Here is a 19,233-nt window from a genome sequence, read left to right as displayed (position 1 = left end):
AAAGTCAACCAATTTAGGAGCTGAAAAGTGCATGAGAAGGAAGAAGAAGGTAATTTGAAAGCAAACCGGTAAGGAAGTGCACGAAAAAGAGCAAATCAGGGACACAGAGCGGTTTCAACATCAGCCACTGCGAGTGGTGGCTTCAATAGCGACCCGATTATTGCTCCAGCGTCGCCTTGCTGTTATGGGCACGACCCATTAACTCACTCTTGCCAGCTCTGATACAATGTTAGTGTTTTGAGAGAAGAAGCTCACTGTTTAAAGTAAATCGCTGATTTATCAAACAATTACTTTAGTGTTTTGACTATGGTCAAAACACTGAAGTTGACATATCCATTAAAATTTTGACTAGCCCATCATTAGCTAAACATGGCCGAAATAATTCAGTGGTTGTTATGCCATAGATCCGGGTCCACCTTGTAAGGTGGACCCAGGTCCATGTTCACAATTTTAGTACTCTATGCTCACAATTTTAAAACTCTATGTTAATAATTTTTGAACTCTATATTCATAATTACATAACTCTATATTCACAATTATAGAATTCTATGTCCACAATTTCATAACTCTATACTCAATAATATAACACAGTTTTTGAATCTATATAACAAAATTGTGAATATTGAGTAATGTAATTTTGTATATTGAGATTTAAAATTATAAATATAAAGTTCTAAAATTATGAATATAAAGTTTTTAAATTGTGAATATGAAGTTTTTAAATTGTGAACATGGACTTGAGTCTAAGAGGTTCATATCATAATTTGTCATAATTCAGGGACTTTTCCAATATGTACGGAGTAGTAAAGTATAATGTGGTGACTGGCTAACCGGTGGGTTGCATTCCTCGGTTACGGATCACCCGCCATTTTGACCCGACATATTCATCATCGTCGTTCGCCACCACGACGACCCGATTATAGACGCTCGTCCTGTATATTACGCTCCGTTCAATCGGCGCAGCGGATTATTCTAAAGGGAAATCGGTGGGAAAAATTTTAACATCGACAATCGATTATCATAAATGACGGAGGATAGCTTCCCAAGGGTTTCGTCTTCCGAAACTGCTTCGTCTACTGATCCTTCAACGGTCAAACAGAGGTGCAAACAAATTTTCAAAGATCTATAATTTTCAGCTTTGTAGCTGCTCGATTTGCAAATGAATTTTCGTTGACTCAGTTAGAATTTGAATCTAACCCTCCAAATCTGATAAAAGTCTAAAACTTTACTATTCTTTTATGTATTTACTGTTATTGTTATTATTAGAGAGATTAGTTCTTGTGTTGCTCATCATATATTACAAGTAATCTCTCGTTCCAAAATGCAAAGTTGAAGAAAATGTTGCGATTCCATAAGTTTATACATCTAAGTTGTTGAACTAATATTTTTAGAACTCAACTGGATTCTTGTTTACCCAAACAGTGTGGAAATGGAAGTAACAAAGAAGAAGGCCATATTTAATTATGTACTCCAACTAGAAGAGTTTACACGTTAATAATGGATGATAAAGTTTAATGATATCTTGCAGAAAAAAGAGAAAGTGGGATCAACCTGCAGAGCCATTGGTTTCAGCTGGAGGATGCCAGCCTGCAGTTCTTCCTTTCAGTAACATTGGATCTTTTGTTGGTATCATGCCACCAGGAATAGTTCCAGTATGCGGCACTCTTTTAGCAGCTCCCCTCACATCTAATGGTGTAACGTCCGTGCAGCAACATGCTGTAGCTCTTGCTCAAAAATTAAATCAAGTAAGATCTCTTGAGTGATTACCAGTTTGTCACTTATGCTTCCATAAAATCTCTCTTATGATACACATGTGGGGTTTAGGGTGTAGTTTGATGGTAAGTTAGACCCTTTCCAGTTCTACTACTTTGGTCCCTGTCAAATCACTCAAATGTACCCAAAAAAATGATGATATACGGATATGTCTAATATATAATCAGAGGAAGTGGAAAACATTATGATAATTTATATATGCTTGAAGTGCTATGTCTTTCATGTAACATTCTATTTGATCTTTGATTTCAGCAGGGAAAGGTTTGTATAGTCACTGACTCTATTTTCCATTATGCTAGATTTTACTAACCATCACAATCAATGTTTGTTAGCCAGTAAATCTTTTTGCAAATCTATATTTTATTTCAATTTTATGACATTTTCTTCATGAACTTTTAAACTATTGTAGCCCAAGATCCAGGATGAGTTGATAGCTAGAGAGATTGTCATAAATGATGCCGACTCCTCTGTTCGTTACAAACTCACAAAGCGCCAAACCCAGGAAGAGGTGATATTATCATTTGAAATTGATATTGGCCATAAAAAAATTTATGTTTGAGACATAGACATCTATTATACTTGGTATCTATGGCTCTATGCAATGGTAATAGATGCTAAATCAATATGCTTGTTATTTTATTTTATGTCAGATTCAGAAGAGCACAGGTGCAGTGGTAATAACTAGGTATGTAGGTTATGTAAACATTATATGTGGTTTATTTCTTAGTTTCTTTTCTTCCTCATCATGTAATGGATTTGCAAAATGGCTTTGCAGGGGCAAGTACAGGCTTCCAAACGCACCCCCTGATGGTGAAAAACCACTATATCTTCACATTTCTGCTGGAACACATGTAAACACCTTGTCTTCTGGAGTCTGTGATGCACCATTTCATAAAACAATCACCTGATACCTTTTTGAAGTTCAAACATGCTCCTATTATCTGCATTGGTTTTGCAAGTAGGGTGGTTATTTATATTCCTCATTTGTATGTTTACAAACATTGTAAAATGGTGTTATATATTTTAGATTTTGTGGTTGGTTTTGTTAGTCTTTTGTGTCTTATGGAGTTTGTATGTATTCTTGTTTGCCCGTAATAGACTTGATAACTGTTCCTACCCATGCTTCTCTATATTTTCCTCTGCTTAAGTTAAAATATTATCTACTGTCAGTTGCTTTTAGGTGCTTCAGTGCTTGCTCAAGTGCATTACCTATGGGGGTCTTGCTTAGTTAACATCCTTAGAATGCTTTCACTATTAAAAGCTGTATATATAGTATGTGGCACTGACATCATTGTATATTTTATGCTACCTCATCTACTTTTGTAGTATTGCTGTTGTTTTTAATCTTAGGAGATGATCTACTTTATCAGAAATGTTATATATTCTGATTCTGGTGTACTTTTCATGTTATATTATTGATTCAGTTAGAAACAACAGTGGAAAGGATCAAAGCAGTTGATCATGCAGCAGCAATTGTGGAGGAAATGCTGAAAGAGGGTTCAGTGAACAATGGATTGAAGGTCTCTTTTTCTAAAAGTCAATGAAAACTTTAACCAATAAGATTAATGCAATGATTAATTTAGGATATCCTGGTCAGGTTAATCCCTCAATGAGTACCTGTGTCTATGTGGGCTTTGAGGCTGAAACATCCTTGAATATTGCTGCTCGTATTCGAGGACCAAATGTGAGCTTTTCTCCCACATTCACCTCCCCATTTTCTTCTTGGATACCTGTATACACAAACATGCATGCATAGATGCATACATACATTTATTATTATTGGCTGTTGGTCTGGGTGGTGAAATAGAAAGGGGAAAGAGCACTTCTATTAGAGTGGCCAATTGCAATTTCTGTTATTTTTCTTTATTAATTGAATTCATCACAGTGAAGGTGCAGTAGCCATCTTTTGAGTAATTTTTGTGATTTTATTTCTATGTTGATGTATTTGCTTCACATGCATGTTTCTTGATGAATTTCGTTGAAATTTTTATTTTGCTCATAAAAGAAAGACAAGAGATTCTAATGTCCTCAGCTTTCTCTGACTTCTCCGTCCATTGGGAGAGATTCTTTTTGTTGCTGGTGGTTGGCTTTTGTAACTGCAGGACCAGTATGTAAATCACATTATGAATGAAACAGGAGCAACTGTTGTGTTAAGAGGGGATGGTTCAGGAGATTCCGAACCTGTACAGGGTGAAGGTAATTGTTTGTTGTATTGCAATTATATCTTATTTTCTGTTAGTGCACTATTGTGGTCTAATTCTGCAATTTGCTGATTTCTGCATCTGGCCTTACTTGTAGATGGACATCAACCACTGCATTTGTTCCTATCAAGCAATAATCCAAAAAGTCTCGAGCGTGCAAAGCTTTTGGCAGAAAATCTGTTGGATACCATAGCTGCTGAGTTTGGTACTTCTAGGTATTACATTTCATTTGTCTCACTGGATAAAATGTGATTATTAAATTTTCAAGTGAACTTGTGAAACAGCATTATGTGGATTTTGGAAATTGTACAATTCAGCTTCCCACATTACTTGTTGAAGTTAGTCATTTTTCATCATTCTTCAATTCTACCATTTTTATTGGGTCTTATTTTTACAAAATAGGGTGTCTTCTTCTAAAGTTTATGGTGCTGTTCCACCCCCACCACAGCTATTGGCTGGAAGTAAGAGTTTGGGAAATGAGTTGGAAGCAAATAATTTTCAAGCTGCTAATTTGAATGCAGCAAGTACAGGTGTATCTGTACCAGCAGTTCCCACAGTTACTGCTCCTGGTATGGACAGTAATGTTTCTCAAGGAATTGTATCTCAGTCTTTAGGCTCGTTGAATGCACTGCCATCTCAACCCAACATGAATTACTACCCCCATATGCCAATCTCAAGTGGAACAAGCTATATGGGTTATGGTGGGATTTATCCCCAAGTCACACCCTTGCAACAAGTTGCCTTAGCCCTTAGGCAGTCTACCTCTGTCACAGCTGCAGTCTCTCCAGAAACAACAGCAGTAAATACCAAGCCTCCAGCTAGTACGATATCCTCCATCCAGAAGGAAGAGCGACCCGCACATAAACGCAAATTTCGGGAACTACCTGCTACAGGAAAGGGCACAGCTAATCCCCATCAGGTACTAGTGGTTCTCCTTGTTTCATCTTAATGGCTGGAGGCCAATGGCCATTATCTTCAAGTTTATGTCTAGTACTCATCAAACAAAGATGGGGTTGAACAATGCAATAATTTCATGAATGAGGTTTCATGAAGGCACTCCTGTCATCCACTTGAAGTTATGAAGGCACTTGTGGAACAATTGGATGCAAATTCTCATGGTTTTTTTTTTTTCTCAAAGCTGTGGGGACGATAGTAATCATTATATATTTGTGGCGCACTTAAGAAGTCATGTAATGTCTTCTCAGAAATAGCTTGCTTGACATTACATAAAGCATGATTAGGCTGGGGAGTTTAAACACTAGTAGGAATCTGTCTTTTTGAACCCCCCTCTTCTTTTTACCACATTAGCAGTAATCAACATTTGGACTAAACTGGTAAATGTTGCTGACGTATATATTTTTTAAAGCACATCTTGTGTTGCCATTTTGAAATCATCTCGATCACATATTCTTCTGCATGGGGAGGGCAGGTTTGCTTTTTGAAATGGAGTGTTTCTTAAGTTGTTGAACTCTAGAGTTATACTCACATACTTCATTACTAGAAACAATAAAACTATTACATGTTTTTTCTAGTCAAGAATAAGATGCAATTTCATTTCTATACTGACCTTTACTACTTGATATTCCAGGTATTTTCTCTGATCTTCTAAGAAGCTAACAGGCTGATTCTGGACCCCTATTAGGCATTTGTATGTTTCACAGGGTTTTATGATCTGGAGGCTGCATGGAATTGCTGCATGTTATCTCAGTACTCTTAGTGGTGCTAGTGCAAGATTTGACACTAACTGTGTTCTGTTGATGCACAGGCCATCTGACCCATTACCAACTGCCTAAAATACAAAAGAAGTTACATATTTGTCTCTTGCATCTGCATTTACCCAAAATAATATTTTACTTTAAATTTAAACTCTAAACTTGTTGCAACCCTTTTCCCAGCATAAAACTACACAATAAAAACATTTATGTGAAGTTTAATCCCTCCTTTATAGAAGATATTTACTTCGTGTTTTTAGGGGTGATAAGAATTATTGTAATTGAGCATAGTTAATTATTTATCATTTATTATAATAATAATTAATAATAATAATAATAACTATTATTATTATTATTATTATTATTACATGAAGTTTTGCACACTGTAGTAAGCTCAGACATAAATTTCTGACCTAATTATGGGATATCTGTCATCTTTAAGCATGCTAATTTCAATGTGCATATCATGGAATTCAAAGATAACATTCTTCATAATCATTTTCTTATATCTCTTCACAACTGTTGCTGCTACATGATTGTAGTATTAAATGATGTTTTCTCGGAGCAGGAACTTCTGAGTTCTGATCATGACTATGAAAGAGTTAGCTGAGTGTTTTATTTGCATTATCAATTAGATCTTATTTTCTGTAATTATTGAGGATTCTGGTTTGGTTTTTCTTCTCAAAATCAGTTGCAGGACTTGCAGCCTCCAAAGCCTCGGGATCTAAATACAGATGCTGGTGCAAGAGATAACACAGTTGTTCCCGCAAAGTTGTGCCAGCCATCATCTAGTGTAATGCCACCACCTCCTCCTCCTCCCAAGGTGATGCCATTGGCACCACCTCCACCACCAAAATTTAATTCACCAACCCCTGAAGTGCATGGGAAAAACAATTCGCCCCCTAAACCGTCATCTGAAATCTTCCCTGGTACATTATCGACTTATACTCTCTAGTTTTATTTATTTGGGAAAAACCTAATTTCACTTGTGTTATTCAACTTTCCCAGTGCCCCTCTGGGAACATCACATTGCTACTAGCTTCTAAGTTTCAACATCTATATCCACATATACAGTTAACAGTCTTAATTGGGGAACAAAGAAATATAGTGATCAAATTAGTATTTGAAATGCACACTATTTTTTCTTGAAAAGTAATAAAGTGAAAAATGTTGGCTTGTTTCTATCATTTTATACATCTTAGATTTATGCAAATACTATTTTCACGCATTCATGTCATAATTATGGTTCCTTTCTTGCGGTCCTTGGCATTAGATACCCTCGTCAAGCTAATGGAATATGGAGATGATGATGATGATGTTGATGACATTGAGCATGCAGCTGGTGCAGAGCCATTGCAGTTGCAGAGCAAATCAAATGTACCAGCAGGTCCAAAACCATTCTGGGCTGTTTAAAATATGCAGAGGATTAATCTCCTAGAACTTTGCATTTTCGAATTGAGGGTGAAATTTTTTTGCACACAACTACACAAGTACCTAGCATAGGGTGATGTTTTAATCGTGTGATTGATTTGGGGCCTATCTGATCAGATCAGATCAGAAATTTGAGGGTAGGGAATTAGGGATGGAGTAGGGGTTGCATTCTAGTTCAAGCCCTTCTTTGTACTTTGACCTTTGTTGTGGATAGTTGTTGCTTGAGAATTTTTAAGGCGGCATGCATATTATCTGCAGCATACATCAATCTGTAAAAAACACTGTATGTATATGGCATTCTATGTTTTGTTGATCATTTAAATGGCAAATCCAATCCTATCCTCATGCGTCAGTCAATCATTTTATGCCAAAAGAGAACCTCAATATTAATTTGTATCTTTGCTCAGGCTGAGTTTTTTTTTTTGAAGATGCTCAGGCTGAGTTGAAAAGTGATTCTCCAACAGTTTAATAAATACTTTACGGGGTAAAGAAGAATGGAGGAGTGCTAATAAGAATTTGGTCTAAGCTATATGCAATCTTCTTAGATGGCAGGCAATCATGCATATGCCTCTCCCTTACCTTAAATGCTTTTTGGATGGTTTTAAAACCTATGGCTCTCCCTTACCTTAAATGCTTTTTGGATGGTTTTAAAACCTTTTGGCGGCGTTTAAAATTGAAAATTGAAAACAGGAAAACGCGTTTACTATGTTTTTTTTTTTTTTCTCATTTCTAAAGTTGAGAACTGTTCTTCATTTAAGAAGAAATCAGAAACACAGTCAAAAGGTGTTCTCTGATTGGAAAACACGGGTGAACAGTACAAAATTAATGCACCGATTCCTATGATTGGAAAACACGGGTGAACAGTACAAAATTAATGCACCGATTCCTAGTCACATCTTTTTTCTTCTTTCACTTTATCAGTTGTCCTCTTTTACAACCACCATCTCACAACTTCAATTCCCCTCATACTACCCTCAATTGCGACGACTTTCTCTTCTTCATCAACAACGTATACAAGAGGCGACACTCCTAGGAACGCCTTTCGCTCCTTCACAACTCAGCCATCGACATCCCATCCCACATCTCTGTACCAGATTGTGGCGACACTCCGGTCGGATCCTGTCTATCGTCTGCGAGTTCACTCCAAAGAGTGAGTCACCAAAGCCATATGTTGGATCGTGCCCATCACCTCATTCCAGAGTAAGCCATCTTCATCTCAAAGAATACCACTTTAGTTGCCCTTCTCACCCCCACACCCTGGTTCCACGGTGACTCAATGATTCATGCCAGTGCGCACAAGAGATCTGTCCACTTTGAGTGTAATCTCACACTGCCGCTGCTGAGGTTCGAATCTTGCTCTCTTCTCCTAAATATTGTCTACTAAACCATTGAGCTAAGTCCATGACCTTATAGGTTCATTGTGACCTAGATATAACTTTTGTGTTTTTTTTTTCTCCCTTGTATGTGAAAAAGATTTAAATTTTAGCTAAGGATTTTCATACACCCAAAAAAATGAAAAACAAAAACGGAAAGAAGATTGGATCACATTAAGGTTTGCTTATGCGTATGATAACCATTTCCTAGTGATTTTATAGGTTTACCCCTATAATTAGGACCTACTCAGAAGATCTCGTGTTCTAACTAAGAATATCAGTAAACCAAGTCTAACCAGTAACCGCCATAAGAGGAGAACCTTGCACTCCCACCAAATCCATCGTTGACACCACCACTTGGGAAGCCATAATTTCCACCATCAAAGTTCTTGCCTTGACATTTTCATAATTGCTGCTATTCCTATTTCCATGATTACCATACCCAATTACCCTTCACCACTATCATTGCAGTTGTTCCAGTTCCCATATCCTCCACCATGAGGCTTCTCAGTTGCATAGTACACACCTTAATCTCTCACCCATGAAGATCATCAAAAAGTGGAAAACATTGCAATAACTTCAAGCCTAAATAACAAATACAAATAATCTTCACAACACATTTCATACCATAAAAATTAAGCAGAGGTTTCAGGCAAAGGCACAAAGAGTTCATCTCAGTTAATCATTCTTAAGAGAAAGAACTTATGTCTCTAAGCCAGTGGAGAATAATATGTCAGCATCCCATATTTCATGAGGTACTTGAAATTCTCTGTGGTTAGGTACTTCACATTGACAATCTATCACAGATGAATAAACAATCCATGTCATGACCATAATCCACATCAATCTTGGCTAAAACAACAATTTTTTTTATCAAAGCAAAAAAAGGAGAAATTATAAAGGTGTCACAAAGGTTTACAAATATGTGCATTTCTTTTATCATTTATTATAATATAATACTAAAACTATGGGTACAAAAAAATCTTGATCAAATTTCTGCTTGATTATCCATCCCTGCATTTCAAAGTCACCTCCTGTGAGAACCATGCAATGATCTTGGAGATCCCTCGAAAAGGTCCAAGAGCAACTGCTCTAAATCATCGGCACTGTACTTAATGTGTTTGTCACTGATGCTATTGGTATGTCTTCCAACAAATGTGCGGTATGCCTGGATTACCTTGAGGGACGTCGAGATTCGAAGATCTTCACGGAGCTGGCTGTCTGGAATAGACCACGCAGTCTGGTTCCTATAAACCTCCTCAAATGCGAGATAGAAGCTCTGCAATCTCTCTTTCATAAGAGTTCTTGAAATGGAACTTGAACCGGGATTTTGAAGCCCTTCGTCCCTCAGTAAAGAAAGGATTGAACCCCACGTAGCTCTCACGTAGCTCATTGCATGCTGTTGGAACTTCCAGTTGCGCTTGCGAATCCAGTCATCGCCTAGCACCATTCTCAGCTCTGATTGTTTCACCTTTTCAGCTATGTAATGTATGTTGTTCATTAAGAAAATGTGCCCGAGGGCCTCGTCCTTGTATAACTTGGACTTATCGTCGAGGTTGCATTCCAAAATTGAAACTAGGGATCTGAAGTGTTGAGCCATATGAGAAGTATACGAGCTTTCACTGGCATTGTCTTCTTCGCTAACTGGACTAGCACCTGGCGAAATTGGGATTGCACATTCTTTCTCGTTACGTTGTAGGACTTCGTTAAGGGAATTGCCATAATCAGTAAGAGCTTTCATGTAGTTCATAACATATCGTGTAAGATGATGGATCCCGCCACCAGGAAAGGCGTTGGTCGAAATGTTGGATGCAACAGCGGCTTCGAATTCAAGAAATGTGGCCTTTGCACAATCGCCTAAACTTCTTAGAATGTCACGGCATTCCACCCTAACACCTGATCCAGCTTCGTCAGAGTATAATGCATCAATTTCTGGGATAAGATCTGCAAGAACCTCATACATGTCAAGAACCCGGATCAGCTTTTCTGGCTGATGGGGGCCAATTGCTATGGCTTCACAGAAATTCAGAAGCTGCAACATTGAACTTCTCGACGATTCTGCAAAACAAACAGAACTAACTGACCCTAGCTCACCGAATATTTGATCACCCAGCCATTTTTCACTCGCGAGATAGATGCGCACAAAAATCTTCATAGCTCGTATCCACCGCCTGATTTTGGAGCTCAGAACATTCCATTCCATCTTGATCACATCCTCAATGCTCAATTTCTCGAGTTCGAGGATGAAGAGACAGTCATCCAAGGCTTCTTTTCTTTCACTAACAAATGCTTGGGAGCATTCCTGACCATAATTCGAATCAAACATCAAATTGGCAATGCATCTGAGGTGGGGAATCACATCGGGATGCACTAGTTCTATTATGTACTCATCTGAACCTCGACTCGCACTATCCCCCCTTTGGACCACTTCTTCAACAGAGTCATCCCCAAAGGAGAGAATAGATCCCTCGTCCACAATATCCTCTTCGCTGGAACGAAAAGACATGTGTTCAGGCTCGAAAGGCTGCCTGTTTTGAACCAACAAATACCTAAACTCATCATCAAGCCTATTCATTGCAGTCTGCAGAACATCATGAGCCCTTAGCAGAAGCTCGTTCTCTTTCTCTTTGCAATCTTTCTGAATGCAAAGTCTCTCGAGCCTCTCCGTCAGCTTTCGGACTTCATCCACATACCTTAAATACTCATATGCCTCTTCAGCTCCACAGTCCCAAAGCATCGACTGATTTAACTCCAAATTCATCACCTTAGCCTGCACTGCATTAAGCTGCTCCTCAAACTCACACAACTGCTTCTCAGATTCATCCTGGTTACTTTCCCCAACCCTAATTATGGAGGACAATTGGGAGCCTAGATCTGCTAAGATTTTCCTAGCATCATTGGTTAAATTTGTGTTCCCCTCTAAAGCCTTCACTATGTTCTGAGCTGCAGCAATTAAGCTTTCCTCTTCTTCTTCTTCTCCCACCATTGGGATGTTTGGTTTACAATCTCCCATTATCATCAAAATCTCCAAAGCACATAAACAAAAATCCCCAAACAAAATCTTGTCATCCACACCAAGCTAAGGATAATGAAAAAGCCCCAAACAAAATCTTGTCATCCACACCAAAGATAAAACTAAAGATCTAGAGAACCTACCCTAGAAACCAAGATTAACACCTACAAAATCCAAAACTAAACAATTCCAACAAATTTTGGGTACAAACAAAACAGGGCAATTGTTTTCCAAAAAAAAAAAAACAAAACAGGGCAATAAAGAAGACTCTGACAAGAGAACTGAAGTGCTAATACATGAGAGCGAAATGTGAAAGCACCCAAAAAAAGGCGTGGAAAATGGAAAAGCAAAGAGAACAGGGAAAAAGCAATTAACTTTTTTATACTGGACTCACTTTTTGGGCATGAAAGAGAAAATGGATTCCAGTTGCAAGAAGAACTATAACCACAGATACAATGAACAAATCTTGCTGTAGTAAAGCATAAAGCGGCCAGAATTAACCTGCTTTCAAATGAATCGAGTGAATGGCCATCACACCGACCCTTCTAGAGATTTGAGAGTAGACCGACAACGAGAAATACTACTCCATACTTAGTAAAGCTTTGGCGTTCCTTCTGATTATTTCAAGTGTTGGCCGCTGTGGCTGCTTTTGATGTTGGAAGTTAGAACAGTGATGTCTCCCGGTGTTCAACTTCCAATCTTGTGAAAGATTTTTAGAAATTATTGAGCCAGGTAAAAGATCATTTTATGTTTTTGATTTGATTTAAAATATAAAAATATTTTTAATTTAAAATTTTTATAATATTAAATTTAGTATTTGTATTAAAAAATTAATATTTAAAATTTATAAAAGTATTATTAGTATAAAAAATAAGTAAAGGAGAAAGTAAAATAAGATAAAAAAGAATATCATGCAAAAAATATTATAATTATTCTTATTTCCACTCTCAAATGTTTATCATTACTTGCTACATAAGAAGTAAAAATAAGACATAATAAAACTCAAATACTTATCTTCAAAGGAAAAACTCAAATACACTGTAACATTTTTAATTTTACAGTTGTGATTGTGGGGTAGATTTAGATTGATAACTTACAGTTTGTCATTTATTGGTGAATTTGACTAAAGCACAGTAGGACAAACACTTACTGTATCTTTTTATTTATTTATTTATTTATTTTTTTTTTGGACGAAGGGATAAACTCTTATTTAAAAACCTCGAAAAGAATAACTTTTTTACTTAATGAATTATATTTAGGTGGCTTTTGGTTGGAAATGTGTGCACTATTTTAGAATATAATATTTATTATTATGTTTGTTTGTCTAGTTTTATTATTCAATTATTAGATTTAACTTAACACAGTTTATTTGTCTGATTGGTTTGAGCAGAATAACTATGGGCAACTATAAATGATTTACTTTATTGTGATCTTTTGCTAACTAGGATTATAAGACGAGTTTCACTTAGAGTGCATAGTATCTTCGAGTAGCAAATACGTGATTTTTTGTAAACCAAAGTATTCATCATATAAGTTATTATGAGCAACTTTCTCTCCGTCCGTTTTAACGGTCCTGCTGTACGAAATACCAAATAAGCAGTTTTTTTTTTTTTATTTAAACTTAGTTGTATTATTTTTATTTAACAACTATAATGATACGGAGTATTTCACTTTTAATTTTTAACTACTCCATCCGTATTAATTTAACATTTTTACTCTCTTGACATTCTCAAAACAACCAAATTTAGTTAAAAACATGTGTTATATCTAATCTAAAAATATAATAAGTCTCAATCAAAGATATATCTCTAATTTATGCTCTTGTTTTTAGTGCTAAACATTTTGTACATTATGTTTTTAGAGTTGTACTATACAATTTTTGAACAAAAATATAATTACCGTTATAATTTCTGCTATTTTTTCTATTAACTTTACCTTGTACATGTATCACCATATTTTTTTTATATATTCTTTAATGAGAGTAATATTTGTAGACATTATATATTGGACTAATATAATAATTAAATTTTTTTCATTTAGATTTAATTAGTAAGAATTTGTTAATTACAGTATTTTTTAAAATATAAATATTAGGCATATGTTTTTGCGCATCGCACATAAAAAAGACTAGTTATATTATATAAATAAGAGTGAAGTTTGATGTGAACAAAAGTATTTCGAATATTGTGAATTGAATTTAGTACATTTGAAAATTACGGAATCATAAACAAAAAAATTGATAGTCAAGAACTATTTAAAAAAAAAGGATGTTATTATAACTAATAGACAAAATAATATTATTATCTCTTAAAAATATATACATATTTTATGAATTAAAGTAATAGTTTTTAAAAAATAATTTTTACATAAATAAAATTCAAGTGCCAACAAAAGTTTCAAATCGAAGTCTTGTTTTCTTCTCCTTGTTTGTTTTCTCCTCTTAGATGCTGTATTCATTATATTTCATATAAGAATATTCGACAATACACATGCCAATACGAAACTAATAATTGAAATGTATTTGTGAACATAATTATTTTTAATTTAGTTTTGATATCACAAGTTGTCTGGATGAGAAGAGAAATTCACTGTCACTGTTTTAGGGTGTGCACTGTGTTAATCCTACTACTCGAAGGAGAGGAGGTTAGTAAAAATAAAAATCCTAACATTCGTATATGAGAATATTCATGCATTAAATATAATAAATAATACGTAAACATTAAATGTTAAAAATGATATAATGGCATGTTTGGTTGGATGTAGTTTAGGGGGGATTGTAATTCATTGAATTGCAATTCAGTGAATTCCCAAACTACAGTGTTTGGTTGGAGGGAATTGCAATTCTGCAGAATTGCAATTCCCTCCAAATGATGAATTACAATTCATGGGGTACCCCCCATGAATTGCAATTCGGTGGAGAGGAGGGGCAATTTGTTGGTGTAAAGACAATTTTGCCCCTCCTCCCATACCCTTTGTCTTTTTTATAATAATAATAATAATTATTATTATTATTATTTTGAAAGAGAATTATTATTATTATTATTATTATTATTTTGAATGAATTATTATTATTATACTTATTATTATTATTATTATTATTTTTTGAAAGAATTATTATTATTATTATTACTACTACTACTACTATTATTACTATTACTACAACATTTACTACAACATAAGAGCATTTTAGTCATTTTGTCACTTCTTACTTTTCAATTCCATGTACTCATATTTCTGCATACCAAACACTGTAATTTCAATTCCTACTTTATTCATTGAATTGCAATTCCACCGAATTACAATTCTTTTCCACCCTAATTCCCTCCTCCCAACCAAACGCCCTATAGTCCTAAATCAAAGTATTTTTTTCCTCTGAAAACTACACAGGAAAACACACACCTCGGGTGTAAAGGAATTGCAATTCAATGAATTGTCGAATTACGCTGTTTGGTTTGAAGGAAAAATGAGGAATTGCAATTTATGGGGTACCCCCATGAATTGCAATTCGGTGGAGGAGAGGGGCAAATTTGTTAGTGTAAAGACAAATTTGCCCTCCCCTAATACCCTTTGTCTTTTATTATTATTATTATATTATTATTACTACTACTACATAAGGGCATTTTAGTTATTCTGTCGCTTCTTATCTCTCAATTTCATGTACTCCAATTCTTGCATACCAAACACTGTAATTTCAATTCTTACTTTATTCCAACATTATTTTTTTTCCACAAAATTACGTAGTATAATTTTTTTCCCTAATTCCTTCGTCTCAATCAAACACCCCGAAGAAAAAAAAAAAGAAATGAAAAGGAAAAAAAAAGAAAGAAAAAGGAGTATAGTACAAGGTGTACAGCAGACAAGTTCCATCAAGTTGACAAGTTGTTGTGGGTGTGTACTTCAGAAGGAACAAAATAAGTACTCCGTTAATACGGAGTATTATATATACTTTTATTTATTTACTTCATTTGGTGTAGCAGGCTTAAAAAGTAGGTAATAATTTTTATTTATTTCTTTTTACTTAATAAATTTGAATACTCCGTATATGACAAAAATTATACTCTTATATGTATACTTTTTCTGAACAAAAATGGGCGACTCAACTGAGTGAGGGGTTGTTTGTTATACGATGGACCAAGAGACTTTAATTCTAAACGATATTGAATTGTGTATTTTTAGTATTAAATTTATGAACTTTCAAAGTATAAAAATTATTTTTCTAAGTCAAAACACATAATATTTGTACTAAATTTTAAAAAGATTAAATTGTGTATTTTTAACATTGAAATTGACTGCAATATTTTAAAAGGAACTTGTGAATACAAAACAAGGTAATCAATTATATATATTTTAACATTGTGTGTTCATAGTATATAAATTGCGAAATTTTAAAAGGTAAATTGCAAACATTTAGTATGTAAAGTAGACCTAAGTCCACAGAATAATTTGTCTTGAGTCCATATGAATGCTACGGAGTATACTCCCATCCCACACCTTCATATGTATAAATGCTCCGAGTAAGATTCTTGTGCGTAAAAGTTTACAATCAACAAGAAAATTAGATTATTTGTGCACCTTGAAACAAATTTATGGGAGTCTAAGATATAGTCTGGCGGAATTGAAACTTAAGTTAAATCCAAAATGATCGATTTGAGAGCAGCTAGCAAGACTAGACGATAGCGCCATCACTTTCACAGCGTAGTGATCTAGCTTAGCTTGTTCATTCAACCCGAAACTAGACCGAACATCTGGGTCTCAGTGTGAGGAGATAGCATTTAATGATGTTAATGGGAAACAAAGAATATGAAATGTTAGACCTATGGGTAATGGATGATGAATGCTTACTGCGACTTTTCTCTTGGCAGTTGGCACTACACTTCCTTCTTCTTCCCGCATTTACTCCCAATAATAATAATAATAATAATAATAATAATAATAACTACAAAAAAAACAAAAGCAATTAAGAAATTTTAGAGGGCAAAATTGCCCTACTAATTTTCTATGAACTATTTTTCATGTAAAACAAAATAGGAAGGAATTGAAAACTTTTTCTTCATTCTTGAGTAAAATATTTTTCAGGAAATTTTTAATTTTTTCATAAACCTAACAGGAAAAAAAAAATAAAAAATCATCCAACCAAACACTCCTATGGTCTTTGAAACCAAAGTGTGCACGTGCATTGTTTACTCTGACTATTTCCTCTTTAATGGAGAAAATTGAAGTCTCATAGACTTTTCTTTTCCCAAGCATAGACTTTACTAAAGTCTCCCATCAAAGATACCTTAAATACATTCACCATTGCTAGCACTCTCTAACCATCTTTTTTCACATTAAATTCTCCCATCACTCCTATCTCAAGATCAACTGATCAAGTCTTTAGAAGAATACATCAACCAAGAGAGTAATAGCTTGGGAAGGGAACTTTTAAAAAGGAGTAGGTAAATCTAGGAATGTTTTGGGAAGTGGACAAAATTGAAATTTTTTTAAAATCAAAATTACCATTTTTTGAAAATACTCATTGCAATTCTCTCTCCTCCAAATACTCCATCTATACAAATTTGGCAAATATACAAAATAAAAATTGTCAAATGCATTTAATAAAAATTGTCAAACACATTTTGAAAATGCATTTGACGTATACATACGCCACACGCATTTTCGAGATGTGTTTTTGGTATTCATAGAAGTACTCCTTATGGATTTCAAAATTGCGTTTGGGGTATACGTATTTCCAAAATGTTTTTGGTATTTGTCCATACGTATTTCCAAAATGTTTTTTTGGTATTCATAGAAGTACTGGTGATAGCGTAAATGTAAACGGGTCTATGATTACGCTACGAATACGTGTGTTACGTGTGGTGAAGGATGCCGCTAGACCGGTCAATCGGTCGCTCTACCGGTTGACGACTGAGCGGTAAGAAGCTATGTCGCTCTACGGGTGACGAACAGTAACAAGGAGAGAGCAAGAGAGACGAATGAGCAAATCACAAGTGTATTAGTGTAGTACTGATGAGTCCTCCTCAGTGAGGGGAATGACCCCTATATTTATACAAAGTGGATTTACTATGCACATGGTGTCTGATATGCAAGTGGAGGGCATATTTGCATGGGCTGAATAGTCACTCCGCAAAATGCGCATTGGTTTGCTCGAAGTGGTTGAGTTACTCGAGGTGAAGAAAACACGGATCCCTTGTTCCTGAAAAGTTGTCGGTCGTCACATCAAGCTATTGTTGCGCTCGTGAGCCTCCAATCCACAAGGTGTGTTGCTTCCGATCATGCGGCCGAACCGGTTGGGTGACCGTCGACGGACCGGTGGGGTGACCGTCGACGGACCGATTGGGTGACCGTTGACGGACAAGTGATTTACGGACCAACTAGTACACGTGCATGTTGCTTCCGATCATGCGGACCGGTTGGGTGACCGTCGACGGACCGATTGGGTGACCGTTGACGGACAAGTGATTTACGGACCGACTAGTACATGTGCATATTTACCCATCACAAGTCCCCCACTTCTTGAATCTGCGAGAGTCGTCAGGTTCGAGAAGTAGAATGTGCTCCAGGCGGCTAACTTGTTGCGAGCAAAGTCTCCCTGGCTTGAATGCCTTGATAGTCCGTGATGAACCCCTCAAGTTTGAGTTGAGCAGGAGGGGCGTGATTTACGCGGGTTGCCTCGTTAAAAACCTTAGACTAAGAAAAACCCTTTGGGAAAAAACCTAGCCAAGGGAAAAAGAGTACAACCGAAAGCATAATCACTAAAGACAGGTTTGTCCTGGTTGTTTCCGGTCGTCGAGCAATGGATCATTTAACGGATTTTGTTCACATCTTTTCCATGGTTTGGAGATGGGTCTTCCCTTGGTGATACCTTGGTCGTTGACGGACCAATCAAGTTTTCCACGGCTAGGGATGAGGAAGGTAGCACATATGAATCACCGAGTGGTTGACTTGACCAGGCACATCCAGACCAAATGGGGTGATTGTTACCGGTCAGCTGAGTGATTTTTATGATCTGACCACCTGCATGTATATTTCCTCCAGTTTGATACTTTGGACTTGCCAAGAACAATGCTCCCACTAGTAGTCTTCCAAGCTATTAAAACAAAAAACAAAACAATTTTTTTTTTTGGACCAGATCTGGAAAATCCAGATCTGGTCCAACCAGTCGGCGGTTGCCGACTGGATTCCCCAGTCGGCGCCCCGCCGACTGGATTCCCCAGTCGACGTCCCGTCGACTGGTTTCGGTCGACGTCGAGTCCCGACTGGAAGTCGGTCGACGTCGATTCCAGACGTCGACCGACCTTTTTTTTTTTTTTTTTTTTTTTTACACACAACTAGTCCAATCTACACAAACCAAAAATTACATGCGGTCTACAAGTTGATAGCACTTGTTCAGGTTGCATTGCTGACTCTATTCTGGTGCAAGTCGCTTGGTATCGTTGGTAGTCCTGTGCAAGTTGCTTGCCATTCAAGTGGATGGTCGGTCAACATATCACTTTGTCAGTTCGCAAGTCATTTGACATTGAAGTGGTTGTCGATCGTTGCAAGTTGCTAGGCTTCCAAGTGGATGATCGACCAGATTGCATAGCGTCCAAGTGGTCAAATTTTCCGGACTGGTTACACGAAGTGCTTAGTCGAGTGCATGTTGCTTGATTTTCAAGGTGTTGGTCGACCAATCAACCATCTTGCAAACTCCTTGACATAAGATAATATTCAAGCTTCTCTATGCTTTCTTG

General features: G+C 36.2%; 2 protein-coding genes across 3 annotated transcripts; one reads left to right on the top strand and one right to left on the bottom strand.

Annotated features, from left to right (window-relative positions):
- The first annotated feature begins 827 nt into the window (after positions 1-827).
- Positions 828-7,462, top strand: LOC115998536 (protein RIK). Of its 2 annotated transcripts, XM_031238126.1 has the most exons (12): positions 828-1,101; positions 1,529-1,745; positions 2,183-2,281; positions 2,424-2,458; positions 2,549-2,624; positions 3,198-3,293; positions 3,371-3,457; positions 3,876-3,969; positions 4,072-4,189; positions 4,377-4,893; positions 6,378-6,615; positions 6,960-7,462. In XM_031238126.1, exons 1-12 carry the CDS (start codon positions 1,025-1,027, stop codon positions 7,097-7,099), a joined length of 1,794 nt encoding a protein of 597 aa, XP_031093986.1. In that variant the 5' UTR covers positions 828-1,024; the 3' UTR covers positions 7,100-7,462. The 2 variants fall into 2 exon arrangements, with proteins under 2 accessions (XP_031093986.1, XP_031093987.1); XM_031238127.1 differs by lacking the exon at positions 6,960-7,462 and having other exon boundaries at positions 5,563-6,455.
- A 1,685-nt stretch (positions 7,463-9,147) lies between these two features.
- On the bottom strand, positions 9,148-12,206 carry LOC115999230 (exocyst complex component EXO70E2-like). Its single transcript, XM_031239068.1, has 2 exons — positions 12,005-12,206; positions 9,148-11,569 (listed from the first exon to the last, which is right to left on the bottom strand). The coding sequence occupies exon 2, from the start codon at positions 11,507-11,509 to the stop codon at positions 9,518-9,520; it is 1,992 nt and encodes a 663-aa protein (XP_031094928.1). The 5' UTR covers positions 11,510-11,569; positions 12,005-12,206; the 3' UTR covers positions 9,148-9,517.
- Positions 12,207-19,233: the final 7,027 nt, after the last annotated feature.

This window comes from Ipomoea triloba, chromosome 12 (assembly GCF_003576645.1).
Source record: "Ipomoea triloba cultivar NCNSP0323 chromosome 12, ASM357664v1".
Lineage (NCBI taxonomy): Eukaryota > Viridiplantae > Streptophyta > Magnoliopsida > Solanales > Convolvulaceae > Ipomoea > Ipomoea triloba.
The sequence above is the reverse complement of the archived record's forward strand: the minus strand, read 5'-3'. Positions and strand labels throughout refer to the sequence as shown.

Bases quoted from the DNA above. Each gene is read 5' to 3' on its own strand.
- LOC115998536 (XM_031238126.1), top strand. From the start codon at position 1,025: ATGACGGAGGATAGCTTCCCAAGGGTTTCGTCTTCCGAAACTGCTTCG. The intron at 3,970-4,071 runs GTAATTGTTTGT...CCTTACTTGTAG, and splicing joins CGAACCTGTACAGGGTGAAG to ATGGACATCAACCACTGCAT. The intron at 4,894-6,377 runs GTACTAGTGGTT...TCTCAAAATCAG, and splicing joins GCACAGCTAATCCCCATCAG to TTGCAGGACTTGCAGCCTCC.
- LOC115999230 (XM_031239068.1), bottom strand. From the start codon at position 11,509: ATGATAATGGGAGATTGTAAACCAAACATCCCAATGGTGGGAGAAGAA.